This window comes from Stylophora pistillata, chromosome 7, assembly GCF_964205215.1.
Source record: "Stylophora pistillata chromosome 7, jaStyPist1.2, whole genome shotgun sequence".
NCBI classification, from domain to species: Eukaryota; Metazoa; Cnidaria; class Anthozoa; order Scleractinia; family Pocilloporidae; genus Stylophora; species Stylophora pistillata.
This window is the reverse complement of record NC_142525.1, coordinates 18046273-18064015: the sequence shown is the minus strand read 5'-3', so window position 1 is coordinate 18064015 and position 17743 is coordinate 18046273. Positions and strand designations below refer to the sequence as shown.

The 17743-nt window shown below is 40.9% G+C and overlaps 1 protein-coding gene and 1 pseudogene across 2 annotated transcripts in view; one reads left to right on the top strand and one right to left on the bottom strand.

Annotated features, from left to right (window-relative positions):
- Nucleotides 1-17743, top strand: part of LOC111334831 (immunoglobulin superfamily member 10) — a 58766-nt gene that overhangs the window by 35749 nt on the left and 5274 nt on the right. For both annotated transcript variants that reach the window (XM_022940648.2, XM_088727836.1), the window contains exons 4-5: nucleotides 7119-7382; nucleotides 8651-8935. In XM_022940648.2, coding sequence (XP_022796383.1) covers nucleotides 7119-7382; nucleotides 8651-8935 — 549 coding nt within the window. The remainder of the gene's footprint in view (nucleotides 1-7118; nucleotides 7383-8650; nucleotides 8936-17743) is intronic.
- Nucleotides 13530-14405, bottom strand: LOC148726951 (uncharacterized; annotated as a pseudogene).

Genomic DNA, 17743 nt, shown 5'->3' with positions numbered 1-17743 from the left:
CTTTGATAGAGGTTTCACAATTGCAGTTTTCCAATCATCGGGAACATAGGCGTGGCGAATAGACAAATTTACCATGCGAGTAATGGAGGGCGCAAGGACGTCAAGACAAGACTTCACAAGCCATGTAGGGATTGGATCCAGGGAGCATGAGGCATTAGACGATGTACTGATTATATTGCAAACATCTTCCACTGATAACGGCGAAAAACTGTCAAGTTCTACAGCTGGAGCAGCAGTATCAGAATAAGGAGGATTTACTTCAATATCACTGATGGAATCTTTGATGAGTTCAATTTTTTTAACGAAGAATTCCCCAAATTTATTCGCAAGTAGGACTGGGTCATCATGAGGTGGTAGATCATTAACATTAGGACCCTTACAAAGGAATGAAACCAATTTGAACAACTTCCCGGAGTCACCAGCGCACTGACCAATTAAATCTGAGTAATAAGAAACTCGAGTAGACTTGAGAAGAGCAGAATATCTATTACAGATTTTACGATAAGCAAGCCAATCTGAAGAAAGACCACTTTTAAGAGCTTTCCGCTCAGCCTTGCGACGATTACGTTTAAACTGGAGAACATCAGCGTTAAACCAAGGGATCTTTGTACGAGTAACAAGAGTTTTTGTCTTTATGGGAGCATGTTTATCCAGGATTTCTGTTAAAGTCGAAGAGTACTGCTTGGATAAATCGCCAAGGTTGCTCCAGTGTGTGTCACTGCAAAGTACAGACGAGGTGATGTCCGATTTAAATGCATCAATGTCGATGTTCTTTAACCTGCGATATGACACAGACTTGGTAGAGATTGATGAACTTGGGAAGCGAATAAAACACTCAACAAAAAAATGATCCGAGATGGGTAAGGTAACGTTAATGGGACCCAAAATTAAGTCACTGGTGGATCGAGTGATGATAAGGTCCAAAATATGCCCAGAAATATGCGTGGACATCGTTACGTGTTGTGAGAGGCTGAAGGTTTCCAGCAACTCTTTAAATCTTATAGCACAATTGCTATGCACCAAATCCATGTGAAAGTTGAAATCCCCAGCGATAATAAGAGGTTCAGGACACATGACAATGTTTTCAAGATACGACGAAAACTCATCAAGAAATACCGACGCAGAAGAGTTGGGAGGGCGGTAAACAGCAACAATACGGATAGAGCGATTTGTTGTCTTCAAAATCCATTCGGAAAATTCAAAAGAATTATGTTCCTTCCCGTCCAGAAGTGTGGCATCAAAAGAGTCGCGGAATAAAATGCCTGTACCACCGCCAGATCGATTTGATAACCGTGGAAAACTCTTGAATAAATAGCCATGACGAGAAAGATCAGCAATGCAGACAGAATCTAAATCGTTTAACCAAGTTTCAGTAAAAATACAGATACCGATGTCATTGCCAACAGCATGGTCAATGATTGTTTCCACTTTGTTCCTGATAGAGCGAGCATTACAGATTGCAAAGCGAAGATTATTTGAAGAAAGACTCGATGACAGCAATGGTCTCAGAGGCTTCAAAACGGACGGATTGACACCATTAGAGGTGACAAGTTGAATATTTAATGATCTACAATCCCGGCGTGAAGAAGAAATCGGAAGAATATTATGAACAGCATGTTTCCTAGCTTTATCAGCCTTTCCAGCGCGACATCCTCGGTACTTAAAAATACCAAGGGCTTGAAGTAGACATAATGAAGATTGATACAAATAGCTTGGACCAGAAGAGCGCAAGCGAAGAAGATCAGTTCTGGAGTAAAACTTTGTAGCAATTTGGGCTTGACTTGATGGCTTATCGGCAAGCGAAATAGCAGAAGGAGGCGGGTTAGCGCGACCAGTAGAATGATGAGTACGTGGGCCAGGATTCCTTTCAACGTCCTGACAAATAGTAAGGTCAAGGGACGGCAATAAGAAGCAAACGTAACCGTGTTTGTGCCAGGAAGAAATTGGTCGTCGACGAAGCCCAAATGAACTTAGTCTTCGAAAGTGAAAGGAAGGTCGATCCAATCCAGCTGCTTGAAATGAAACAGGAGCTGTGTTCAAAGTGCGATCATCGTGTAACCCAACTGATAAAAAAAATGACTGAAATCCGAGTAAAATTAAAAATTTTCGCAGAACATCAAACGTGGCAGCCATACTTCGGCGCGCATACATTATAACTCATTATAACTCATTATTAAACAAGATAGTGACTGTTTGTATTGCTGAAATGAAGACTATGTAGAACATTTCTCTATCAGTTGTCAATTCTCCAAAGCCCTTTTGCAGAGTCATTCCATGGTTTTATAACGTTATTCATTTTGATTTATCTGTCAGTTAAAGATATATTTGGTTTGTTTTCTACCTCTTCTGTTCAGTGGAAGAAGCTCTGAGGAAACTAAAACAACTTTAGCTTGCCTCTGCTGGAAACTACGATTTTCTGACTCTGTCAGAAACGTAGCCCAATGATTCTACGGATTACGCTGATATCCATTTGCCGGGATATCAATGTATTCGCTTGAATTGCAAGAAACGAAGCCGTGGCTGGGTTGTGATTTACTGCCGCGAGGATCTGCAGTTGGTTTTTTGGGAAGATGTGTGTGGTGTGGGGGTGCTTTCTCGGAAATCCTGGATATTCCATCGTCAGGAATTTATTCTGAATTTGATATAGTTATTGGCGAATAAAATATCTACTTTTCGTCAAACAGTAAAAATGTTAATTTCACCCTGAAACGAAAACTCAAGGGACTTGCTGCCTCTTGCTGAGACTTACTGTCTTAGTTGATTAAATCTCAGCAAGTGTTACTGAGTGTTTGAAAACTCCCATCGATTTAATATTTACTAATGAAAATGAGAAAAAATAGTGGACTCTGGAGTCACTGACCCAGGACTTAACGATCATTCACTTCTTTAGTTTTTAATCTTAGTCAGGATGCATTTGAACTCCCCCATGACTGACAGGATTTAAGTTTGTGCATTTTCTCATTTTGACAAGCAGCCTTTTGTCAACGACTTGGAAGAAGTTGCGTGGCGTACTGTTTTCAATGACACTGAATGTATTGATGACGTCTCAGTTAGCTTCACCCATAATAGATCACAGCTTCCCCTTGAAAGAAGCTAAAGGAATTAAAAGCAGAAGGCATTTGGCGATGTATCGCTTGTTAAAAAACAGAGGTAACCGCTCTATCAAGAAAGCCAAAGGAGAATATTACACGAATTTGATCAAAGGACAGAGAAGACAACGCCAACCAGTTCTGGAGTGCAGTAAAGAAGACGGTTCCTTCTCAGGTGGTGGCCCTACCATTTCAAGCCTCACTGTGGATGGAACTATTACAATTTTCCCTCAGTCTATCATATTGTCACTTATACATTTTTTGTAAACAGTGATCTTAAATTTGCTTCAGCGTTCTCTGTTTCTTCATATGAAGTCTCCGCAGTTGTTACGAATGCAATTTTCCCTTTCAAGGCAATTCCTGAAGAGTTTGTCATCAACTTCATCAAAAGCTTGAAGCCGAAAATTGTCTATTGGCCTTGACAAGATTAGTATGCTACTTCTAAAGGAATCTGTCAATGTGACAGCACTTTCTTTGACTACTCTATTTGTTCCGTCTATGCAGAGAGACGCGTGTCCTTCAATATCTTTAATCTGGAAAGCTGCCAGAGTGGTTCCATTGCTCAAGAAGGGTGACAAAGCCGATCCGTCCAATTGTCTGCCAATCTCAATGTTACTAACTTTGGGTAAAGTACTTGAAAAGGTGTACACGTACATTTTTATATGTACCTCTCAGAAAACGAATTTCTTTCAAGCGCCCAGTTTGGCGTTAGGCCCAAGTCTTCTACTATCACTGCTTGTCCTTGCTCTCCTGTTGAAACCAAGTGACCTGCTATAACAGCATCAAGTCCGACCCAGCTACAGTTTCCATTGGTGTAACTCAAGGCTCCATCCTAGGACCTCTTCTTATAATTTTTTTCTCTAAACTATCTACCAAATGAACTTGTGTACGGTAAAATAACAATATACGCTGTTGACACTGTAATTCATTACACTGCAAAATCAATATCTGAAATCGAATCAAAGTTAAATTCTGACCTGAGTTAGATATGCAAGTGGATGAGCCGTAACAAATTAACACGTAGCACCAAGAAATAAAAATTTATACTAAATGGTTGTAGAGCTAGGCCAAATTCTAATTTACATAATCTGTAATCAGCGTGCGGGTAGTGATACTGCATAATCCCCTACTCTTCAAGCCAATCAGAGCGTGGGTTTTATTAGCCACAAGCTTAAGCCATATGATAAACCCTATTCGTTCGTTCAAAGAAGGCACATTCGCATAAGCAAATTGTACTTGAGATCTTCAGTTTTTGTAGTATCGTTCGAAGCGTAGCTACATGCTGGAAGCATTTTGTTTGGGGGGTAGGGGCGATACACAACCCAAGTTTTCAGTGACCTCAATGTCTAGTATTTAAGACTTAGCTAGAGCTGTTGTGGACCGCACTTGGATGTTTTTGCAAGGTCTCGAAGCAGTGTGACCTTAAAGAAATATCTAACGAAAGAATTTACATTGAGGCCAGTTTTTGCATGTCTGTCTAGTCTGACAAGCTTATAGTCATCGATAGTGTATGCTTTGTTCTTAACCGAAAGATTAAACCGTATCTTGAAAATCGTGAAAACATAAAAGGCGCCCCCTGAGAACAAATCTTTGAGCTCATGGAACTTCACTCAGTCTTGATGAGATATTTTGATATGGTGTGGTTGACTACAATTACTGGTGTTGTGAACCACATGGTTGGATGGCTTCATTTTGTGGTGTGGGCTTATGGCAATGAGGTTAGGGTGGTGTTCAAACGTTTTCCAGGATGTAATAACTCTGGAATTTAGGTGAGCTGAGTGAATCGCTCTGTGAGGTTTATAGCGCTCAGTAATAACAAAGGGAGTAAGTGAGGTCCAGGTGTTAAATCTATGTCTCCACTTTGGTCATTAATTAATACCGTATAATAGAATGACTCTTTCGAGTATACTTTTTCAACAACAACAGCAACTTTGTACCCAATAGTTCAAGTAAATTGCAAAAACTTTAAATTATGTAGAGGGTACAGGCTGCTCTTCAGGTAATTCCCTTGAAATTGTTCTACTATCAAACTTTTTTCGAAACTTGGTATAATTAACATTCATGATATCAACATTAAAAAAATGCAATAAAGAAATGAGGTCACCGCGCTTGTTTACGCGTCAGCAGGCTTTTAAATGGGGTATTTTTACAGGTTGCGCGTTAAAAATTCGAATCACCCTCATACAGAATACAGCCTTGGTAACTTGAAAGACACAAAGTTTTGTTTTGAAATTAAAGCTTCTTTTATTAAAATGAGCAGTATTGCTTCAATTTAGCTGTTTATGATTGTCTGGTTGTGGGGATTTTGCACTTTTTCGGACAGTTCCGTGGTTAGCTTGAAGTCCTCGCCTTGTCCAAAACACACCAAGTACGGAACTATTTTCCGAAAAAAAATTATGTTCTACAAACCAACTTTTCTTCTTCAAATACGTTCTTTATTAGCCTGTTCTTAGCAAAACCTGAAAAAATAAATCGGGTGTCACCGCGGACATGGTTTTGAGATTGCAGACGTTTTCATTTTCTTGTTTTTCGAGAGCAGACCAGGAAGCTGTCTGCCGATTTGCGGCATTCTTATTACGAATAGAAACTTTCGCTCCGCAAAAGCGGCCCTTGTCTGTTCTTTTCAGGCCAGAGGGAAGAACGGCCGCCATCTTGAATGTCGCGATGTTATGCGCAGAAAAGGTTGCGGAGTGTAAAACAAGGGAATACCTTAATAACCATGAAGGGTTAGAAAGACAGGGCAGCCACAACTAGGTGATTAATCCATGGATACAAGGGTCAGGTACACAAAACATAAAAATCAGAATAAAATAAAGCGGAATAACAGCAAAGAAAACTGAGGATGCCAGTATTAAGCAACGAAAAGTCAGAAAAAACGTTATAGAGGCGGCAGCTTGAACCATCTCTTTTGTATCCTGCACCCCAGTATCAGCTTGCGTTGTTTGTTGAGTATAGGTATGCTTGAACTTGTCAAGCCACGCATTAAACACGAGACTTGATAGAACGTTGGTTTGTAGTCACCTCTTTGGAGCTAATGGACTCTCTTGTTAGCCAAGTACTTCAAGGGAGCTTGAAATCGCAGCACCAAATTGTTGATTTCTCTCTCATGGCTGCTCCAATTACCAGAAGGTAAACTATTTCCGTTTATGGTTGGACATTCCCCGGTTTGGTTTCCATTTAAATGCTGGCTTTTTCCAAAGCACAGTAATCACAGACGAACAAAACTTAGGAAAGCGTGGCTAGTCATGTTAATGCTATTAGGATAAAGTTTCAATGCAGTACAGAAATTAGAAATTTCTGCTACGCTGAGGAAAGGCAAAGATATCAAATCAATGAGTCACAAATGTGAGTTATGTGAATTGAACATGTCTCCGTTTCACAAAAAAACATCTGGAAGTTTAGACTATCGGTGAGGTGGACAAATTTTTTAATGCCACAACTTAGGGAGCTATTCTCTCTCTAGTCCACTGGTCATGAATGCTCAAGCTTAAATGGAATGGCATTTATTTATCGTTTTCTATCACAAGACAAATCAAATTTTAGCCATTGGAGCAACAACAGTTTCTTTTATATTTCGTTCCTTTCCTTTTTTTGGAGTTTTTTTCTTTAGATTTTGCCTAGGCTCTGCGAGAGCCATTTTAATTTCTATTTGTCAGGGAATTCGCGAGAAAATGTATTTCTTAGAGCTCTGCTTTTTGTGCACACTTGATGTCAAAAATGTTTGTGAAGTAAAGAGCATGAACCATGAGAACCAATTACTTTTGAGGACATCGTGTGTCCATTTACACATGACTAATGATTCTTCATTCATGATTCATAGGGAATCTGTTTGAGAATTATCTTATTTCAGTAAAGCTTCAGTTAGTACCGATATTCTCTTAGTGCGACTGATGTTGTGGTTATCATGAAAACGTTGAAGGCCGTTGGGTCATGTCATTCATAGATGATGCTTTTCAGGCATTACAAAAAGTGTTATCAGATCTGTTGTAGGTCTTTAAGGAAAACCCTCGTTATTGTTTATTTCTTCAGGTTTGAAGGAAGACAATAAATCATGCACTAAGAGAATGTATGAGGTACAAAAAGGAGAAAATGTTAACCTGTGTTGCCCAGTGACTGCCCAGCCATCACCAGAAGTTGAATGGACATTTAAAGGTGTAAAACTTGGAAGATTTCTATCCACAGTTTTGGATCTGTCTAATATCAGTGATGCCGACTATGGATCTTATGAATGTACTGCAAGTGACTTGTCAGGAACAAGGAAAACTTTTCTGATTACCCTAAATGAAACAACAAGTAAGTGCCTGTTAAATTATATTACTTGTTTGGTACTTAGTAATATTTCATATGTTTACAGGTCTACTTATTCTGGCCTTCGAAATTTTTTTGAGGTATTAAGTCGCTCAAGAAATTGTGGTACTGTGTCGGGGGGTATTTCAAGATGATTTGGTTTCACCAGTGCATTTTCTATGGCTGACGTTTCGAGCAGTACCCCTTCGTCTGAGCGAATAGAGGAATTGTGGGTTTTGTGTGGGTTATACACGGAAAAATTGAGTTGCACTCTGGGTAGAGATCTCGTAACGTGAAAAACCATGAGATATCAGTTGAATGAAAGGTGTTCGTCAATTCTGTGTTAAATTGTTGTTCTAGAATTTTGTAGCTTCCCGAACTCCCTAGATTTAGGAAAAGGCTACAGACTGCTATATGTTGCTTAGAATGATTAGGGGGAGTTTAAGTGTCCAGCAGCTGGTGTGGATGTATCTTTGTCGTTTCTTTCAACGTCACGAAGGTATTCTCGGAATCAGTCACCTAGTCGTTTGCATGCTACACTTGTGTGTAGCTTTTTGCAATAAGTGCAACTTATGCTATAGATTACATTGGTGGAGTTAGGTGAAGTGATCAGTGATATTAATAGATCACTAAGGGATCGATTTCATCTCAACGTTATGAATAAAAGGACAAGTTTTGCATTGTGCGCATGAGCATTTGACAGTTCCAGGTTGATCATTGGTTTGTAGTGAACTTCTGACTAAAAAGGCTCAAATGGTTTTGTGGAGGTTGCGAAGAGGATATACCAATTTGGGGATCATTTTGAAGTAATTGGAAATTTTTAAGAATGTTGTATTTAACTGCGTACCGGTAATTGTGAGGGTAAATGGAATTTGTGCATTTTTTTTCCTTCTACTAAGTATCTAGTGCAAACTGTCGATCAATTTTTTGGGCGCAGTAATGGCCCGCTTGAACGACAGATGCAAAATAGACACGTTTTTCGAAGAACTGGCACATTGCCTCTGATTTGTGGGAAAAATCATACATAAAAGATAAAGTCGAAGAAACTGAAAAATGATCTGAATTCTGGACACGTGATGGACTTGAAGATAAATATAACAAATGTCTGTGAGAATCTGTTGGTTAATCCAGTATTTCACCTTACTCTTAAAAGGTATGATTTATGGTCAGTATCTAACTATCTAGTGAAAGAAACCACTGGGTAGTGAGCAGTTGCTCTTGTTAAAAAAAAAAATGAATATCATTATTACATATTTTTTCTTTTGATTTTCAAGGTACCAAGATCGAAGATGCCACACAGAAAAAAGTAATAAAGAGGGGCGAGAAGTTCAAGTGGAAGTCCTCACTGAAACCTTTGCACTATTTGATTCAATACAGTGGAAAAGATATACTTAATGACGCTGTCGTTGGAAGTAGTGCAGACCAGTCACTTGAGATTCCCTTCTCCACTTTGAAGTTTAAATCTGAAGACAGGAAACCAGATCCAGTAGAGGTGACCATTGTAGTCTGGGCCATTGACATGGACGGCATCATAGGACAAGGCGGTCCTTTTCTGAAAGGTAAGGTTTGAAGAGAACTTACTTCTTGTGCAGTTGGTTAGGTAGGCTTAAATTTCTCAGATGTCAGACTGTAGCCTTTTTACTTGTAGCTTTTTTGCTCTTGGTGCGTGAACATTTGTTTTTCTTTCCCTTGCGGCTTCGCAACTTGCTCAAGTGCTCCCCAACAGGAACAGCCAGCTACGCACGCTAGCTATTACTACCTCTCATGTAAAATCGCCAATGTAGTATTACACAATAAATTCCGAAGCAATTAGCATAACATTTAGCCGTACAACGGCAAAAAGTTCGCCTTAAGACGTAAAAATTGACAAATGTCGGTCGTAGAAAAAGTTAACCTTTACAATTCTTCTTTCAAGCGTACCGGAAAGAAGTTAAGCTTTAGCCGTAGAATGACCACAATTTTAACCACTAGAAGTGACAGCTATCTTCCCATAGAGACCTTCATTTGATTGTCGCACTTTTGTAAAAGGCAAAATCAGCGACTGTCACTTTTTACTTATTGACCGGCAATTGATTTGACTAATCAAGATTTGTAATCTATACCATTCAGACCTCTGAGCCATGCGCTTTAACTACCTCTATATGAAAAGGAAAACCAATGGCCAAAACTTTAACCGTTAGCCGTGAAAGCCATCTTCCCATAGAGATCCCCATATGATTGTCACATCTTTTGTGAAAGTCAAAATCAGCGGCCTCAACTTTCTACTAATTACTAATTACTAATTACTACACCTTCACATGTTACCCCCGGGTTCAAACCATTTACTGCATTTCTACTAATTAACCAGCAATTGACTTGGCTAATAAGCTTTCAAACCTAGACCGTATAGACACTTTCTTCTGAACCATTTACTTTAAGTACCTCTAAATGAAAAGGTAAAAGGTAATTCCGGTACAAATTCTCTACCCCACCCAGGTAAGGTTCAACGGACGACAGTTAAAAAGTGCGTTGCCTCGGATGTTGAAGCTGCGAATCAATCGGTGTATAACGTCCCTGACGCCCATCAACATTTCTTTCACGTTAAAATCTAAAAAAAAAAATAACAGTACGCTAAGCAAATCTAATTCGATCGAGTTAACGACCACACCTATATAAAAAGACAAACTTGCGATCGTGAGTGATTCTTTCTCTACAATGAATTTGTAGCAGAAAAACGCAAGCACAAGATAAAAAGTTGCAAGGACATGTATATACAAACAAAAAACTCAATGAGAAAATGAACACTTGTTGAAAATACCTCCAACTTGAATGTTATAAAAACTTGCTCCATGGCAGAGCAGTCTTGAGTCTTGGTCTGGATTTTGCCATATGGACGGCTTCCACGAAAGCGGTCATAAGCCGGGTATTTTTGTTCGCAAAAGCCGGAAAATTTAAAATAAAGAAGTTTGCCCGAGTGCCATATTATAAAATACTTATTAACATCGCTTGCTCGAGGTATACTTGGCCTTTTGTCGCTTTTGGACGAACCTCGCTGCACCCATTCCGTACTGCCACAATTATAATTTCGGGCCAATAACTTGTAGCTACTAATTGGGCGGGAGGGCCCAACGGGAAAATATTTTAGCTCGAGGTCATTAAGTACACGACGTCCATATGTCATGAACGACAGCCGAATATTCTCCCGTTCCGCCCGATCTAACTCAGTTAAGAAGCATTTTATCATATGTCCACTGACTAAATTTTGAAAAATTCGAAAAGTTTGTTTTCTTACTCAGCACAGCCTATGTAAGAAGGCTGCCACATGAAGTCTCTGCAAGCAAACCACAAATTTAAAGAAAATCTGGGAGCAACGAACCATGCCATTTTGGCAGTTTGACCAGACCGGCGCTTTGCATCATTTTGGAAAACATCGATCCTCGAGATAATAATGTTTGAAAAGGAAAACCTGACAAAGGGTTAGCTAGAAAACTGTACTCGAAAATGTCTTGCTAATTGTGCGATCAGCCTGACGCGATTTAACTCTAGTATGGCTGGATAACTCATTTAGAATGCACGGTCTTTGTTACTCTTTCCTCCATCCAACGCCTAAAGAACAACGATTTCCCGAGCCGGTGATAGAGTCCAATTGCTGGAGGGTGTGTTAAGAATTGGCGCTCGACCTTAAATTAAACCTATGTCGCCTATGGCTTCCCTGCCAAAGAAAATTCACAACAATTGAGTATTAAGAAATCCCTATTTATTCGTTCACTCCCTCGATATACACGTATAGTCCTAAAACTCTCTAAAAAACAACTGATATTTGATAATCTGAAATCTGACACATTAATCAATGAATCATTAACTGACAATAGTTAGACTGATTTCCGACACCCCCTTCCCCCTTCCCCCCCCCCCCCCCCCCCATATAGCTCTCCTTGAGGTAATATGTTCTACCGGAAATTACTTAGTGTCAACGAAAACGAAAGCTTTCAAGAGTCAAGATCTTGTAGAGTGACAGCTCCAATGCCGTTTGCGGCCGCAGCTGCCTTCTCGGCGAGGGTGGAAATCTTCTGCTTGAGGATTTAGTACTGGAGGACAAACTGTCACTCTGTCACGGCTCAACTCCAGTGGATAAAGGTGTTGGATGGCGCTCTCTAGATATCCCTTTCCCGTGCCAAATTAAACCGCTCGCACCTCCCCGTCACGACTAAGGTAAAGCTGCCGCACCACGCCCATCGGCCACTTGTTTCGGTTATTCTCTTCCGCTTTAATAAGGACCATGTCTCCCACTCTTACCTCGAAGTTCTTGTAATTATGGTTTAGGCTATGCCTCTGAGGGAGAGCATTCAAATACTCCCTCGTCCAGCGGTTCCATAGTTGATCTTTGCACAACTTGAGATATTTCTCACATCTCCTCAAGTCTATAGCTTCACCCCTCCAAGGTTCTTACTTTGGCAACAGGCTTAAACGCTAGAACAAGAACGCCGAAGGTAGCTGAACGACATCATCGATGTAGCTTAGTGGACGGCGATTGATTTGGACTTCTACATCGAGTATGACGTAATTGAGCTCGTCCCAATTCAACGTTGCTGCTCCGATGGTCCAAGCGGTGAGTTGTTCTGGACTCTCACCCCCAGTTTACTCCCGTCACCAAAGCTATGTAATTCGACTTCTTGCAAGGATTCGTGATAGCTTGTAATCGACTTTGACATCGACAATTGCGAAGGCAAAGACTGCTCCATTTCTGCCATTGCTATAGTAGTGGTCCCGTGAACTTGGCGTCCCGGGCTTGTTTCTTGTCACACACATTTCTGTAGATTATCTTGCCTTCAAGTGTCACAGGCGAGACCAACCCCAGAGGATTGTACACTCTGGCAAGCTTGCTTAAAAACGCCCTTTTGGTCGCTTGAACGGTTTCATTCGGAAACTTGACGCTCAATTCATCTTTCTCTTTGTCTCATCCAAGCTGCTGCTTAGCGAATGTCAGATCTTTGACTTTGTTCTCTGTCTCTCCTTCCAGTTGCGGAACGTTGAAATGCCACTTGTGTAAGGTGAAACTTGCTTTACCGAAGATTTCAATGGCGTGCTCCTTCCGGTACTGCGCCTTTTGCACTGTGACTCCTCCTGTCAGCAAGTCATCCACGTACAGGTTTTGATTCCCACGTTCCAAGGGGACACTCTAGCACTCCCCCAAGCAGAAACGAGGAACACGTCAGGCTAAACAGCGCTCTAGTAAGCCTGAATCCTTTGAGTTTAGAGTGTTCATCATTCCTCCAGTGAATTCTAAGCGCAACCCTGTCTGATTTTCTGTTTCGCACCTGCAGAAACACTTTGTTTAAATCTCCGATCACTGCAACTGGGTGGCAGCGCTGGTGAACGAATACATCCTAGAGCTTGTTCTGTAACGAAGGGCCAGCGTTATGGAATTCAGTTAAGGATGGTGCTGATGGGTGTGCCTTGGCAGACGCGTCGTAAACAAAGCGCATTTTTGTAGACTTCGGATTTTCCCGTACCACTGGTGTATGGGAAATGTAAAATTCAACTCCCGAGGTGGGTATTCAACTCCCGAGGTCATATTCTGTTTGCTTTGCCCGCTGCAACTTGTGTTAGAGTTCGCAGTCGTTGTAGACTCCCCTTCTCATTTTTCGGCGGAGTTGACCGATCTCCTTTCCAAGACAAGCCAGTCTCATACCAGCCCTGTTCGCTTCTCACCAACTGCTCCTTGAATTCACCGTACACCGCTTGCTGGTTGTAGAGGGGGCTGTCAGCTAGTCCCAAGATAGTCGTTTTAACACTGTTTTTGCGACTTTCATTGTAACACGTGTGGTTCTACCATTCAACTGCTTATAGAAAAACACTAGGCTGGTCACTTTAACCGGTCCCTAACACCACCCGTCGCCAATCGGAGGCCGATAAATTCCACAGAAGTCGACCGATCTCCCTGGAACTTCCACCCGCGAAAGCGCTTTGCTAATAACTACCCGATCGAGCGGCAAAAGTTTCCAAATTCCGCCGCATCGATGGGAGAGACGCTCCGTTTTACCAACCTTTCTGGCTACATCGCTTTCTAGATACTCGTATCCGTTTGTCTTTATTATTCATTAAGAGTCTATTCATTCATTGAGGTAGTCACAGCACACGTGTGACTTTACAAAATATTAAGATCAAGTACAATTAAATAAAATTAAAAAGACACATATCAATAAAGGATCTCTTAAAACGTTCTGTTTTAACAGCAGGTAAAATAAAATCATGTCCTCTGTTTCGCAAAAATCTTTGTTTTTTAGGAGGTAATAGTTGATAAAGGGGGTGGGAAGGAGTATCTGTGATAATTTTCCATAGCTTACTGTCTCGGTTTCTTATAACTTCAGCTATTACATTCAGGCTGTTGGTGTAACCAAACCTAAACGCTCACTTAAAAAACCTGTCAATGCGATCAAGGTATTTACCTTGATATGCCGCTCCCCAAATCTCAATTCCATATAAAAACAGGGACATGATTAAGAGATCCAATTATTTTAGTCAGTTGCTCTTTAGGATATCCAAAATATTTACCAACGCTTAGAATATATAAACGACTACTAGCTTTGCGTAGCAAATTATCAACATGAAGGTCCCAGTCCGATGGATTTTCCTGGAAATTCATGCCAAGCAATTTCAACCAGCTTTTCCGTTCAATTCCCAGTACCAGAGATGGCAGTGGTTTGGAAATTCTACCATGCACCACCATCTCCGGGTCTTAGTGAGGTTTAGCTTCATACGGTTTCTTACCGCCCAGCGTTTGGCCTTACTACGGGATACTAATATTAATATCGAAGCGCAACTGACCAAATAAATGACTCTCCAGGGGATCGATAGGAAGGTTGTTATGTTTGCCCTATTGCTAAACAGCACCGTCCGGAGAGTCGTGCGTGTAATTCGACCGGCCTTACTCAGGATTTTCTGTCTTACAGAAAAAAGAAAACCTACCGTGTGTGTAATGTTATTCAACTAAATCGTTGCAATCTTAATCGAAAACCGGCTTTTTATACCCTCGTCTGGTTTCTTCATATGTCTATCGTCTATGTACTACGTATTTTTGACGTTTCCTTCCGCGTTTGCTATAATGAAGCTATCGAAAAAAGATCGTCCTGTACGACGAAAAGTCGCCGAATTACGCGGCTTACGAGATCAATTCAAAAGCATGGAATCGGCGAAATACAGCTTTGGGATTTGGCAAGAAAACGAGCATAGAGTTTGCAGAAGCCGTACTAACACAGCCTATCAGTGGAAAGTCAAATAAAAAGCTCCTCTCAGCCTCTTGTGTGACCGACGAACGGGGAACGTTTTCAATCATCCTCGGAGACCCAGGGGCTGTGAGTCGATTTCAAGTTAAGGGCAGAAGGTCACACAATGTCCCCTGGGGACATTGTCTTACAAGACTAGTTCCAAACGGTCACAGTGGTTCTGGCATCTGATTGGTGCCAGAAAATCTTTTTTTTTCCTGCCCAATCAGAGTGAAGTGTGCCTTGGAGTCCTCTCGTGTGTTTTAATACGGACATATACAAGAAGCTCTGTTGCTCGCTATGTTTGTTTGAGCCGTGCGACGAAGCTTTGCCCGTGGTGAAAAGTTTCAGTCTCAGCACACAATGTAAGAGAAATCGATCAGAATGTCCGCGAAAATCTTACCGGTAATTATACTGGATACTTTCGCAGGTATCAAAGAGAACGTGTTTAAAAGTTTGCTAGGTTCGTATAAAACATAATGGTTGCAGGCATTGATATGTCGTTTTAAACGTTAAACGAGATGTAAGCTTAAATCTTTCTACCAGTGTAGATTTTTTGTATAATTTGCTGTAACTGAAACTTTTCCAACCCGTGAAGCTATTTCGTCGCACGGGCCACGCAGGTATGTCGAGCAACTGGCGCTTACGCAGCTTTCTGTGCGCGCCAAAATCTGATCTAATCTTCGCCTGAAAAAAAAAAAAAGAAAAGCTAAGCGTGGAAACTTCTGTTTATTAGATGTGGGTAGATAACCCTGTACTAAGCTGACATTTACAATAAAGCAAACCCGCCCTTTCCATCCAATATTTCCTTGTCTTTGGATTTGTTTTCACCAATGAAAGCAGCATCGATTCCCAATGATCAAAGGTATTTAACGTGGTCTTCAACAATCGAAAAATGAGGTGAAATGACAATGACCAAGGGAGTAGAAGAGAATCCGTGGCCTTTCGAGCTCAAGAATTTGAACACTCTAGGCAGCAGTTGAAAGATTAAACTCTTTCCAAACCCCTTCGGTAACCGTTTGAAAACATCTCTCCTTCCCACGATGTTTTCGATAATTAGTTTTTGTTCAGATTTCAATTTTGTTCAGATACCTGCGAAAGTATTCAGTATAATTTCTGGTGAGATTTTTGCGGACAATCTGATCGATTTCCCTTACATTGTGTGCGGAAACTGACACTTTTCATCTAGAGCAAGGCTCCTTCGCACGGCCCAAACAACCAAAGCGAGCAACTGAGCTTCTTGTATATGTGCGTGATAAAACACACGAAAGGACTCTAAAGCACACTTCACTCTGATTGGGCGGAAAAAAACAAAGATTTTCTGGCACCAATCGGATGAAAGAACGACTGTGACCGTTTGGAACTAGTCTTGTAAGACATTGTCCCCAGGGGCTCTTCTGCCTTTAACTTGAAATCGACTCACAGCCCCTGGGTCTCCGAGGATGGTTTTCAATCGGATGTTACTAAAATTGAGAACGGGGAACGGCGAACGGGGAACGGGTGCACAGCGGTAACCCACCTGAGAATTCAAACTGGCGGAGTAAACGATGTTTACAAACACTGATTTTATCGCTAGGTCGCCGTTTGCAGCGAAATTAGACGACTCGCTTTTATTTAACTATTGCCCAGGCGAAGCCACGAAGCCTAGTATTCCGAGGCGAGAGTTCGAAGTCAACGTTTCTGCAATGGCTGCCACCATTTGTTCTGACGTCTCTCTTTGTTTTTCCTTCCTGAAATCTGCATCTTTTGGCAGAGTTTGGGTATGTTGGTTGTTTGCATTGCCCAACAGCATTTTTTGCAGATAAGTAGCAAGGAGGAAATATCTTAGATTAACAGAAATGAGCTAGGAAACGTAATAACCAGCCTAGTTATTAAAATTGCTACATTCAGATATCTGCTTACCTTACCGCAAAATAACATCAGGAACATATCTTTGTATCGACCCATAAACTTCCATGTAAACAATAGAGAAATCAAACATTGACTGAACTTTTAAGAACATTTAATTTAACAGGAAAACATCAGTTATGTCTTCAAGAATGTAGGTGTATGAATGCACATTCATGCTAATGCTTAATAATATTTATACTTCATTGATCATATTCAAGAGGAAGTGATTCCCATAATGGGCGTGAAAGTCATTCAGCTGTTTGCTTTACAACATTATTGACATTGCTTGGTTGTAACGGTGAAGGTATTGGAGGTAAACCTCATTACCTTGCAGTACAATTACTCTGTGAATCTAAGAATAAATGCCGCGAGCTTGTAGTTCTGAGTTGATTGTTCAAATGTTGTGCATGAATTGTAAGATACTCACCTCTCCGAGGATTTGATTTCTATGCAACCTGCAATGTATGCCAGACAAAAACTAAATTTATGAGGCACTCAACATTTCAAAGTATAATCCTTCAATAAAACCTACACTTACCGTCCATGCTTTTTGCTCCGACGATCGCGTTCGAAGAGCACGTACTCAAAACTAGTTGCCAGACCCTTTTAGTTCCCTTTACTCCGCCATTTTGAATTCTCAGGCGGGTTACCGCTGTACACCCGTTCGCCGTTCCCCGTTCCCCGTTCCTCGTTACCAGTTTTAGTAACATCATTTTCAATCGAATCCCATGTATTTTTGAGCAACCTTTCACTCGCGGCGAGGTAAGTTCACAGATACATTTCTCTTAAATTTCATCTTTAAATCCCATATTCTTTATGTATATTTTGAAACATTGTGAGTTTTTATTGAACGTGGAGCGTGACGAATTTATTCTTAGGAGGTGTAACACTTCTCCCTTTAGAAATCTTCTCTTCGCGCCTGATGAATGACACGAATATAAATTCAAGTATTCGAAGGTCTTCGTCTGTTTGTAATGCGTTTGGATGTGAAGGGCCGATTCCCTGTTAAATCTCTCGCTTTCGTACACTTATATGTGTGTAAGAATATAATTTCCGAGTCAGATATTTCAGCCGTGAACAAGATATTAGGGACCTTTTGGCATCGCGTTTACTGCAAAAGGCAAATGGCTGCTAGCGGTTTGAGGTTTTCCGTTTGCCGTCGTCACCAAAATTGAATTTAGCATGGCGTTGACGTCTTTTGGCGGGCAAAGCCTACCTTTTAAGAGCCTTTTT